General features: G+C 29.4%; 2 protein-coding genes across 2 annotated transcripts; both read right to left on the bottom strand.

The window, feature by feature from the left end:
- Nucleotides 1-74: 74 nt before the first annotated feature.
- On the bottom strand, nt 75-2886 carry LOC148199787 (protein BOLA1, chloroplastic-like). Its single transcript, XM_088112044.1, has 2 exons — nt 2431-2886; nt 75-388 (listed from the first exon to the last, which is right to left on the bottom strand). The coding sequence occupies exon 1, from the start codon at nt 2773-2775 to the stop codon at nt 2461-2463; it is 315 nt and encodes a 104-aa protein (XP_087968170.1). The 5' UTR covers nt 2776-2886; the 3' UTR covers nt 75-388; nt 2431-2460.
- A 7128-nt stretch (nt 2887-10014) lies between these two features.
- On the bottom strand, nt 10015-10951 carry LOC124839239 (inactive protein RESTRICTED TEV MOVEMENT 2-like). The gene is made up of 2 exons (XM_047314988.2): nt 10794-10951; nt 10015-10575 (listed from the first exon to the last, which is right to left on the bottom strand). The coding sequence occupies exons 1-2, from the start codon at nt 10903-10905 to the stop codon at nt 10229-10231; spliced, it is 459 nt and encodes a 152-aa protein (XP_047170944.1). The 5' UTR covers nt 10906-10951; the 3' UTR covers nt 10015-10228.
- Between the last annotated feature and the right edge of the window lie 1675 nt (nt 10952-12626).

The raw sequence follows: 12626 nt of genomic DNA, 5'->3' as shown, positions 1-12626 counted from the left end.
TTTATAGGTAAATTAATCATACAAGGTATGCTAACTAAAACTTTTATCCACAAATAACATCATTACAACAATGATAACACAATTATATTTTGATTAGAAACAAAAAGTTACTTCAATGAATGCGTGATGTCCAAAATTTAATCCAAATATGGTATTCATGCTTGCTTGCTTAGGACAAAGATGGTGCGTCAATATGCAAAATCAAGGCGCAAATTTCATATTATAATTGTTATCTATTCCATCATTCAATCACTTCCACTAAAAATCCTAGTATCGAAATTCAATTTCCCTATTCTCCATCTTAAAGGAGGGGTTTCCACCATCTTTATAGTTGATACTTCTATGAATCAAATCCACCGAGACATCCACCCAGCAAAGTTGAATGAAACTGAAAAGGAAAGTAAATAAAAGTCAATAAGCAAAAGCAGTTCAAATAAATCAGTCCCACTAATCATTTCAAAATTTAAAACAAAATTTTTGAAGTGACACACAGCAATTTAACAAGTAATAGTAGGAAGAAAACCAGACAGACTTTTAAATGTTTTGGCCTAATATCAGCATAAAAATATTACAGAAATAGGTTGATTGACAGCTTCCATCCTCCTTTTGGTCATACTGTTATCACTGATCCGATGTCTTTCCTTACATATTTATTGTTTGTGAGAAGTTACAAAGAACAACCCTGTAAGCACTTCTTTTGGAAAAACCGTTGACAAAAATATCAAAAAGTTTGACAGAAGCTCCTCAGATTTATACTTTCTTCTACATTATTAAGAAAAATTAACTAATCTTCAGGAATTGGAACGATGGAATAAGAAGTTTTATGGCATCAGGTTAATTCATCATAGGAGCTTTAGTCAGATTCCATCAATGGCATTATAGAAGAAAATGTGTCAAACTAAAATAACCTTTATAAACTCAGCTTTCATAGACTTGAATCTTAAATTTGTAAGACTTACCTAATTTAAAAAATAATTTTAAAAAACCTCGAATAACATATATGCATAAACATAATACTGTTAATACAACAATAATTCAATATTTCAACTTCACAACAAAGCAAAGAAACAAAACCACAGAGAACTATATCTACCAACGGGGCATAATGAAATGAAAGTCACACACAGGATCAAGACTGCAAAGATTAGACCAAAATCAGACTCATACAAGTGGATGAGCTCAACGGGTCAGTGTGACAGAGGAAGGAGCTTTTGCCTATTGCAAATGGCACAGGAAGTGGCAACTTCAATACAGCCAAGAGAGAGATGCAACTTCAATACAGCCAAGAGAGAGATGCAACTTTGTCACAGAAGGAGAGACAGGCATCAGAAGGGGAGAGATGACTTCAACACAAGATGGTTCTGTTTTTTCAATTTGACAGAACAAAAACTGAACTCTGTTTCGTGAGAATCAAGCAACAGAGAGACATAAGAGAGCTGAGCCCTAATCGTTTGAGTCCAGCCATAACTCGTCATTGCTTTGCTGAAAATCAGAGCAGTTATTAACTCACGAAATTGGACTTCAGCTCATGGTTTTGAACAAACCCACCCAATTAGTGAGCAATTCCATCAAGAAACTGTTCCAGAAACAAGTGAGGGCAATTTGGAGAGGTAAGCTCTTAAACTCAGACGAATTTATTTTTGAACACCCGGGGTTTGACAGCCACACATGGAATTGTGGAAACTCATTGAAAGCAATCAAAGCATCAAAGAAAAAAAAATGCCAAGATTTACCACCATTACCCCAAATCTTGACAGACATGATACATATTTGACCGGTGAATGAAGTAAACTAAGATATGCTACTAAATTTCAAGCTACAGCTATTAAATCAGTGGTCACCACTAATTTTAATCGTAGTTCCAGCCAGTTGCAGTCTCATTACAATCCTTGATTTTGCAACATATAACGAACAAAGACAGCAAAAGTCGCAGCATGACAACCGAAAACACATTATAAGCAACAGCTACTTCAGCCAAACATCAAGGATTTTGAGATCATAATTGCAGCCACATTAAATGTATTTTTCTGCAATTTCCCACAATATCAAGTATCACCAATAGACCGTAACCGAAATTTAGAAGCTTAGTGTTGTGGTATCAAGCATTTTCTATATATTGACCAATAAAGAAAAAAAATGAAATAAATTTATCTAGGAGTAAAAATTAACTCAACCATAATATAATCTGCTAGTTTTAAATTAATTTAAATTTATAAACAGATTAATTTTCCTACTTCAGTTTTTCCTTCACATTTTCTTCTTATATATACAGTCATGTACAAATTAATCCTAACAGGTTCTACCTAATCCTTGATCTGTTCTATACTCAGTTTGCAACTAAATTTTCCAGTAGGATTCAAAACCCAGCAGGAAGAACCCGATTGGGCAAACAAGTCCAAAACAATGGGAAGATAGAAGCTTCAAACTCACATCCGAAAAGTTTCAAGCTTCCGCAACGAGTCATTTAGACGAACTTGTTTCGTTGGGCGTCTTGGCGACAATGGAGAGGGCGTGCAGGCCGGACTGAAGCTCGTCGGCGAGGAGGTCATAGACGAGACGGTGTCGTTTCACGAGGCTCTGACCCTCGAACTTGGACGAAACGATCTTCACGTTGAAGTGGGTCTCCTTGTCGGAACTTCCCCTCACGGCAGCATGACCCGCGTGCTGGTGCGACACGTCGTCCACCTCTAAAACGGTGGCTTCCAGCGCAGACTGAAGCTTCGTTCTTATCCTGTTTGCTCTCGATAGCACCACAGTGGCTCCTCTCGAACCCATTGGAAAATATGAGAATGCTGTCAATTTAGGGTTCTGATTTGGGAACGGAGGAGTTTCCAGACGAAAACAGGGACAAATACTGGAGAAGGTACATAGCAAATGATACACTATCAAAATCAATCACTAAGCTATCTTTTAATTATTCTTAATATTTGATTTTACGCTGAACTACTTATTTGTATAACAATTTATTTATTTATTTCAAGTTAGTTTCACTGTTATTAAAAAGTTTTAATTAAGTCTGTTCTTTTTTAGGAGTAGGTTATTTCTTTTTCTTCAAATTTATTCATATAAATATTGTTTTAATTTGTTTCAATCTATAGATAATTTTATGTTGATTAGATATATATACAAATAATATTTTAGTTTTTTAAATTGAATATAAAAAATAACTACATATTTATCTGTCTTATTTTTATTGTCGACAAAAAAATAAAAATTATTACTTCAGAAATAATAATGAAATGCTTAACTTCATATTCATCCGATATCATTCTATTGAAAAAAAATATATTATTATTATTTGATTTTATAGGAATTGATCGAAAAGTATTAGTAGATATTTTTGTGTATATTTATAAGATATTATTAATATATTTATAGGTATTATTTTATAATATAATAATTTATTTTTTATTATAATATAAGAATTGATGATATAACATTTTTAAGATATAATATTTAGTTATTTTTAAGTAATAAAATTTATATAATATATTCATTTGTTTCTGGAAGTTTGTAAACATAATGTAAAAAAACAAATATTGAAATATGAGACTCAAGTCATTAATACTCGTATTTCTTATTTTTTTAATATTCATTATTAATTCTTATTAATTTAAACATTAAAGAGTAAATAGCTTGATTTTTAATAGTCTCATTTTACTTTATGCACCATACTTGTCTACTATATTGCTATATTGCTATATAATAATATAGTATTAATAATCTACGACTTTATTGAAATTTAAAGAAGGACTACTGTATTATGTGATTTCCTCACATCTCTACCATGACTAATTAGAAAGTTTATCTTCAGAAAAGAAAAAGAAATATGTCTATTTAAAATAATTTTTATTTTATAACCCTTAAATATAAGACCTCATTCAACTATATGAAATATACAAGGAATAATAAAATTATGGGAACAAAATAAATTGATTGCAGTTTTTTAGTTTTGTTAAAAAAACTATTAATAATTTATTCAAATATATTTTTATATGCTTGAAAAAGTATAAAATAATTAAATATTTATATACTTATCATATTTTTACATATCCACGTTTATATTTGTGATTCTTGTTGTCTTCTTTAATAGAATTTGTCGATAAAGTTTTCTTTAAAAACAAGTTTTATTAATACTCAAGTTACAAGAATAAAAAAGATAAGAAAGATGAAAGGACGTAATTGGAAAAGAAAATTAATACAGAAATAAATAAGAAATTTTATTTTTTATTAATATTTATTACTCATAATTCAGCAGGAAATATTATTTCTAACAATTTCTCAGTCAGAAATTGTAGTTACAAATTAAAATATTTTTTTACACTCTTTCATACAAGTATTCATCAGATTATTCCCAAGATCACCAACACCTGATAAACACGTAAAAATAATGGTTAAAATCCCAAGAAATTAAAATTAATATCAAAGTCTCGAAAAAAAAAAGATTAATGAAATGAAATATAAAGGAAAAATATAAAATGAAGAGAAAATAATTTTAGAATACATACCATTTTTTACAGCAATAGACTTCTGACAATTAGTAATACAACTATAAAGTGGATCAGATGGTGTACAGTGTGCTTCACAATTCTTCAAACAATTTTCTTCAGGAATTGGTTCTTCCAGACATTTGATTCTACACCAGGTATAGCACAAAAGCTTATCCGTTGATTGAGCTGCAGCAAAACTTGATAGAATCATGACGGCCATCATAACTCCAATACTTCTTATTTCAATTTTCTCCATAACTCTTGTCTAAATTCTCTCCAATACAAGATGAGATCTTACTTTCAATGTTTCATGAAACCTAAATATGAATTTATAGAAACAGAATTTCCATACTCGTTTACTCTAGAAAATATATTTAGTAAATATGCTTTTACTCTTTTACTTTCAATGTGAAATCATAAATATTATTTTCTCCAAAGTTAAAGAATATCTTACGTTCAAGAAACCTTTTAACCAGATTCTTCAAATTTATGGAGATATAGCAAATTAAAAGGATTAGATGAAATTTTATAAGATGATTTGTTTACTAAATTTACTCAAGAGATGTTGTGAGATTAAATAAATTATCCATTAATATTGATTTTACTAACTTAATCTTTTTTCATTAAATTATTATCGTAACTTAAATGATTATTATTTAACACAGAAAAGAACACATTGCCAGACTATAGATAATAAATGAGGTCCAATAGTTATCTAATATCTTGATAAAACTTGGTAAAAACACCTTTTTTTTAACTTCATCTCCACAACTAATCAAAATCACATAGAAGAATCATTCAAACCCTCTGGTAATATATAAAGTATGTCCGATCCTAACAATGTGAAATTAACCAATCAAGTTATCTAAATACATGTGAAATTAACACAATTATTACTAGTTATTAAAATATTAAAATATATCGTTTCCTTTAATTAGCACATATTATATATATATATATATATATATATATATATATATATATATATTATTACTTTATTTTATTTATATAATTGACAATTGCACATAAAAAAGTGTTTAGGTAATTTTTACAATAATATTTAGCAGCATCTTTTTAGTATTAAAAACCTTTTTAAATAGTTTCAATAATTACGAATATAATTGAAAACAAAATTGCCGCTGTTACATTTTGCAAATGAAAACAAATACAGTTAATAAAACATAATTATTCTTCATTACTTATTGTGATATATTATTTGGATGTTATCAAAAACAAAATTATTATTCCAGTAACTTTTTCATTTGCGATTTCTTATAAATATGACACGGTTTATTAGGTGGGATCTTTCCTTCTTATTCCCATTTTAATAATATAAAATTATTAAAATAAAATATTACATATAGATTGAAGATTTTTAGAGAAGGAGATTATATATTTGAAGAATAAATTTATTTACACTTATGCTTCATCTTCTTATTTACGTTGAAACGACTAAAGAGATATTTACTTCTTAAGTTCACACCGGTTAAGGTGATAATTGTAAAAGAGGAACTTACACAAAGACAGACAATCCAAAGCCAAAGATAAGCTAGTGATAAAACAATTCATAATATACTTAAACATTTCATACATGAATTATATATCACATAACACAAACCAAACATATTAAACATGACCTAGACTGAACTATTCAGATTTAGTATGGATGTCAAGTTATGGTGAATTGTGCACTTGTGGAGACTTCTACTGTTTTCCAAAGCTATTGTCAATAGGTTTCACCCTGTCACACTCACTAGGTTAGTTTGTACTGCGTCATAGGTCATACTATAAACACCTAGACTAAGACCTCATGCTACTCTCACCATATGTGTCGATCTTCTCTACTTGAGAATGAATGATCATTAGAGTGTCAGGATAACCTCCAAGACTGAGTTCCCTGCATTCATACTAATAACTCTTGAAATCACACCAAGAAGTTTCACCTTTGAAACTCATATAACTACTTTGAAACCATGAGATCACTTCAAATTCACATAGTATACCAATACATAAAACTATTGATCATACATTAAAGAACTAGAAACACTCTTACAAGTCATCAGAAATCACACAATAACACAAATTTTCTTCATAGCATGCAGGTTGATATCTACAATAGGCAAGGAAAACAACTTGGAAACCCTCATAAACAACTTCATAAGGGTCTAAAACCCCCAAAACAACCTAACGTCCAAAATTGATATATACAATGCTAAATTTGAGATTTCTAAAACCTGAAAAACCCAAAACTAATGCAGTGGGCTCAACCCCCCTAAAAGGACGCTCAGACTTTAGACTACCTAAACCCAATTCTATCATTCCATACACCAAAACAACAAACTAAAGACCTAGACAAGTTTTAAGTGACTCAATTATAGGCCTCAAACTTCTCAAACAGGTCTCAACTCCTTATTTCAAAATTTCACTACCCAAATCATCCATTTGCACTAGAAACCACTCAACCATCAATCATGGACCACCCTCTTTAGTTCCAAAACAGTTTCCACCCAAACCATGCTTCTAACAACCTTCAATTGTTCCCATAACAGGCATGAAATTCCCGTTTTCTTACACCAATACTTAATTCACCAACTCACTTAGTAAAATCCCTTTTTTTTTCTAGCCTTAAAACTCATGACTTAGTCTCTTAATACTCCAAACACATTTCAACCAATTATACATCCAATATACATTTAAAGCACACAATTCACATAAGTAAATACATTACAACGCTATTATATCAGAATTTATCCAAATCAAACAACTCAAATTCTACTAAATTGCACTAACAAAGTATAAGTAATGAACAACATATAATTCAACCATTATGATATACATGCAAGTACTAAAACTAAATAACAAACACCAATTAAAATTTAATATCTAGCTTCCCTTACCTTAGAAAGAACTCTTACGGCTCCAAGAACTCCCAACTATTGCTTCCACTGCAAGGAACTCTAGGAAAAACCTACAACTCACCAATTGGTAATTGAAATCAAACCTTAGAACCTCAAATTGACCAAAAGTCAAGGAAAAAACACTTTTGATAGATGCAAAAACATATTTCTCTGCATGATCATCCAAAAATAAAAGGAAAAAGGAATAGAAACTTATTTGCTCTAAACAAAAAATTGATTGGGTAGAAGTGGAGATTGCTCTACCATGATCTCCTAATACCTCGTTAAACAAATTATCGAGGAGTTATAAAACTCTCAAAGACATAACATAAAACTTTAGAAAAATAATTTCTAGAAAAATATACGTTTTAGAATAATTAAACTCATTTATAACAAAACTATTTATAATAAAACTATTTAATATTAAAATGAATAAAAATCACTATTTTTATACTATCACCACTTCTTAAATATCACTTTCTAGGATTTTACAACTATTAATTTTACAAAATTCCGTTAATACAGCATATAGGAGAATTACATTAATGTTCATTTTAAAAACCAAACATCTTTTTGTAAAATAATTATAAATATATTTTCATCATGATACAATTATATTATAAACTTTAAATTGCTTCAATATATTTGATTACAAATATTTACATATCACTATACATTTTCTATTTGTTTTCAGTTCAAATAATCTATTTTTATTAACAAAATTTCATCCAAAATACTCCATAAAATTAATATTTTTAAATGATTTTTTTATTTATTATAAAATTAAAGTTGGATAGACTGAAACTTTATACTCTTTGAGAAGAATTTTTTAATATTTTGTTTATATAGAATTTCAAGTATAATATTTAGTGATTTTAATTTGAATTTCTTTTATTTAATTTAGTTAAATTTTTTAACTATGTTTAGAAAAACACTTTTATTACGGATTTAAATAGATAATTAAGTTTAAATACATGATGTGTTTTGTTATGATTTTTGTTTTGCAATCAAATTAATCAACATTGTGGCTGTCAAAGTTAAAGTTTTCTATTTCTCCTTCCATCTCCTTCTACCTTTTCTTCCAATCCTCATTTCCCTCCTTCACTCTCACTCGCAACCCTCATCACTTGACGACGCCGTTTCCAAGTTTGATTGCTTGCTTCTTACGCGTTCTCTTCCTTCCAATTTCAAATTTGGGAAAAAATCATCCTGACCTTGTTAATTTGAGCATGGTCATCAATTGTTTCTGCCATTTTTCTAAAATGAACTTTGCTTTTTGTATATTGGCCAAGATTCTCAAATTGTCTAAAGTGGGAAGACGTAGAGATGCACAATATGTTTTCAAAAATCTTTAATACCATCTTGATGTTTAGTAAAGAGGGTTTACTTGATAATGTGAGTTGTCAACTTAACATTATGAACTAATTCTAACTTATTATTAAAAAAGTCTATTTTTAGAAAACTTCTTAAGTACGAGTCAAAAAAGTATCCAACTCGAAAAATTCTTTCTCAAGTGAGTTAGGATCAAAGTTAAAGTGAGTTTAATTCTAATCCTATTACAAAACTTTGTATTTCCTATATTTGCAAGTAAATTTGTCAATTTGGTCCCATTACATGGTCTAATCCTGACTCAGGTGGGTTGAGATCAGAAAAACTCACATGACCAAAAAATCCTCTATAAAAAAAAGTCCATGAAACCAAAACATCTACAAAACCCCATGAATCAGGATCAACCCATGAATTTTTTTTTAGAAAAAATATTAATTTTGAATATAAGAATTTATAACATATTAAACTATTAAATTATTACATAAATATAAAATTATAACATATTAAATTATATATTTATGTTTATAAACATAATTTAAAATTTTATTTATATTTAAAACATAGTATTATCACATATGTATAATCAAGCAGTTAATAATAATAAAAGAACACAAAAGTGGTGGAAAAAAAATAAATTGATAAATAAAAACCACAAAGTTAAGATACATTACACCAATGTGAATAAGGAAGTTAGCTATTCATTTGCATTATGAATACTAAAAAAGAATAATGAGCAATGTTTCAAAACCTTCAAAATAAGTTTATCTTGTATCTTTCTTAAAATTAGTTTCGTATATTTCAAGAATGTGTTTCCTAACTGTTAAGTCTCTTATTTATAGTATCTAGACAAATTCACTCGAATTGGACTGAGTTTAAAATTTGTATTTGGTTTTTGTAATTGATGTAAACTAATATGGTGATGAGTGATGTTGCTGAGATATTATTTTCGACCTTTAGTGATTTCCACTTATCTGTAGTATTTTCACAAACAAGAACAAAATATTTCTATTTCCCAATTTATTAAATAAAAACCTTAATTTTCTAAAAAAGTAATAATAAAACTATCAATAAAAATATAAAAATAAACAAAACAAAAACAATCGTAATGACAATTATCATGAAATCGGTGTATTAGAGTGATAGCACAGTATGATTATTCTATTTTGTTTGGTTAACACTTTTGCAATAATGTTGGACCAACTAGTTATATGCTGACAAGAGTTAATTTGATTTTTCATTCTGTCACACACACACAATCACACACCAGAAAAAGCACTAAAATCACCACAAAGCATGAGTGTATTGTGTGATCCCAAGCACACTTTATTATTATTATTATTCTTCTTCGAAGGTATGTATATGTTACAAGAAAACATAAAAATATGAACACCTTACTCACTTTTTCTCATTGCCACAGAAAGCCATTCTGAAAGCAAACATTCCTCTGCCATGCATTATCAGCATAGAATACATATCCTGATTTTTAAACACCCACATTTCAATTTTGATGTTCTAGCTAATTAACTGAATATTTTCATCATTATATACTCTTCGAGCTATGTAAGTCCCGAGTGCCACCACAAACACTACAGCAATTGCCACTTTGATAGCATTTGTTCTGTTTCTTGTTTCTGCCCCATAGATGAAAAGCTCCCTTACTGCTTCTTTAGGCATGGCAATGAAGAGAAGGCCATGAGAAAACTTTGCACGAATTGCCTTCGTATCACTCCCTATTGAGATCTTAATTTCTTTCTGGAAACGGCACCATTTGTTATTGGTCGCATTCACAGGCCTTTCTCCATAAATTTTTAGTGTTCCCCAGTTGTCGGTTTCAACCTTAAGTTGCTCCTTTTTGAAGCCTGTAAAAATGTAACACCATAAGAGATAACTTTTGTTTTCCATTCAGACCAATCGAATCTATCTATATATAGTTTATAACAACTCTATCATATAAAGTTATATTATACTTTCCCACTTTTTATTGATTATAGATGTGAATGTTTTGGAAAAACTATTAAGTGATTCATATATAAATGAGAACACAAGTAGAAACTAAAAAAGGAAATTTAACAGATACCCTTCAAATGAATCTCAAGAATCGCTTGTCCTTCCTGTGTAAGCCATTTGCAATAAGGTTCAAAATCTTCATAGGAGCGATTAGTAGCAGCTTCAGCAGCATTGATTTCCATAGTTGTATTTTCCTTTATGGTTGAGTTGAGATTTTTCTATTGCTTGTGGAAATGGATTGAATGAATAAAAGAATTGTGATTCAGTTTCATTTTATATTTAGCTTTGGGTTGAGAATAATTCCTTTTTGGTTTGAGTAGGAATTCTATGGGATGGTGTTTGCTTCATTCCTGGTGTTGCATGGTGAGAATCAGGTGTTAAACTGTAAATGAAGGAAACCCGTGTTTTAATTTCATACCCCATCTTATTATTCTTTTTCTTTTCTTCTCATACTTTTTATCCTTTTACTACCACTCAAGAATTTTCATTTCACAAAATTTTTGTTCCAAAAGTCTTATTAACTGGCACTGGAATAACAAAAAATTATAAAATGTTAACGTGATTGACAAACAAAAGATAATGTTTGCAGCAGCAGAAATGTTAAACATTGATCTCTTCTTCTTCTTCTTCATCTGGAATTCTTAGTTATTCTTGATTTTTTTTTTCTTTTTCTTCTCTCTTAAATGCTTTAATTCTTTTTCTTCTTCGTATCTTTCTTCCTTTTTAATCCCTTTTCTTTTTGACATTTTTCTTATTTTTGAATTCTTAATTCTTTCTTTTTCTTGAGTTATTTCTTCCTCAATACATTAGAACTATTATCGAATCCTTTTTGCTTCTCGAATTCTGCCATTCTTTAACTTTTCTTTAATTTCTTTTTCTTAAAATTGAAAAAAGAATTAATGACTTAAAATTGAGTAAAAATATGTGTGTCTAGTTTTCTTCTTCTTCAAATTATAATGATGTGAAAACCACAAAAATAAAATTGAAAAGAAAATATTGATTGGTAGTTACAAAATTGAAAAAGAGAGAAGGTAAAGCTGAAATGTGAAAAGCTTGCTGTACTCCGTAGCTAAATTAATCTGGTTCTTTTCACCATTTTCTCACCGGACTACTTCACTGTCGATTATCGAGAAGTACTTAGTCTTGTAAGGTGGTTCTTGCTACTCGGATAAGAAAATAAGTTAGTGATGTTTTTGACTACTTAACTCTCGGCATCTAATAAGATGCAACATTCTAAGTTGCTTCCCCACCAGTACGACACTTGTATAGCTCTCTCACACACATTTGACACAAGTGAAAAGCTCGAGAAAAACATAATCTAACAATAGTCACCAAAACATGAGAAAATATAAACGAAACTAGCTTAACTGGCTTATCCATTAAGCAAAAGAGTAAAAAGAAACAAAGAAATGAATACACCATACTAAACAAAAATAGATACATCACACAAAAGATTGATCACTGGTACCCTTATAGTCCCACTCATAATTAAAACAAGAGAAAAAGAAAACCTAAAGCCAAAAGAGATCTTTCTTCAAATTTTAAATTGTTGACCTGCGAGGTTTTCAATTCATGATCAACTGTTTCAGTTTGTAAATGAAAAAAAAATCCACCATGCTTCTTTTGTTAACTGCTTTTAGCCACTTCCACTTCCACTTCTTCACAACCGGCTGTCAACCATACGTGAAAAATAAACGAAATTGAATCCAAACCAACCTGAACATTTGAACATCTTTTAGGTTTTTCAACGAAGATTTAACACAGATTTGACACCAATAAGTTAAGTTATCAGTCAACTTATATAAGAAACTTTACCTCTGAACAAGAAACCTTAACATAATGAGTTTACAAGTTTTCTTCCATACATATTGCCTAACTTTCTCATTTCTACTTATCGTAGTAC

Source organism: Vigna umbellata, chromosome 4, assembly GCF_029865625.1.
Source record: "Vigna umbellata cultivar VRB3 chromosome 4, Vumbellata_1.0, whole genome shotgun sequence".
Taxonomy (NCBI): Eukaryota; Viridiplantae; Streptophyta; class Magnoliopsida; order Fabales; family Fabaceae; genus Vigna; species Vigna umbellata.
This window is presented reverse-complemented; position numbering and strand designations above follow the sequence as displayed.

Excerpts from the sequence above, each read along its gene's own strand:
- LOC148199787 (XM_088112044.1), bottom strand. The coding sequence starts at position 2,775 with ATGGGTTCGAGAGGAGCCACTGTGGTGCTATCGAGAGCAAACAGGATA.
- LOC124839239 (XM_047314988.2), bottom strand. The coding sequence starts at position 10,905 with ATGGAAATCAATGCTGCTGAAGCTGCTACTAATCGCTCCTATGAAGAT. Across the intron at positions 10,576-10,793 it reads TCTTGAGATTCATTTGAAGG|GCTTCAAAAAGGAGCAACTT; the intron begins GTATCTGTTAAA and ends ACATTTTTACAG.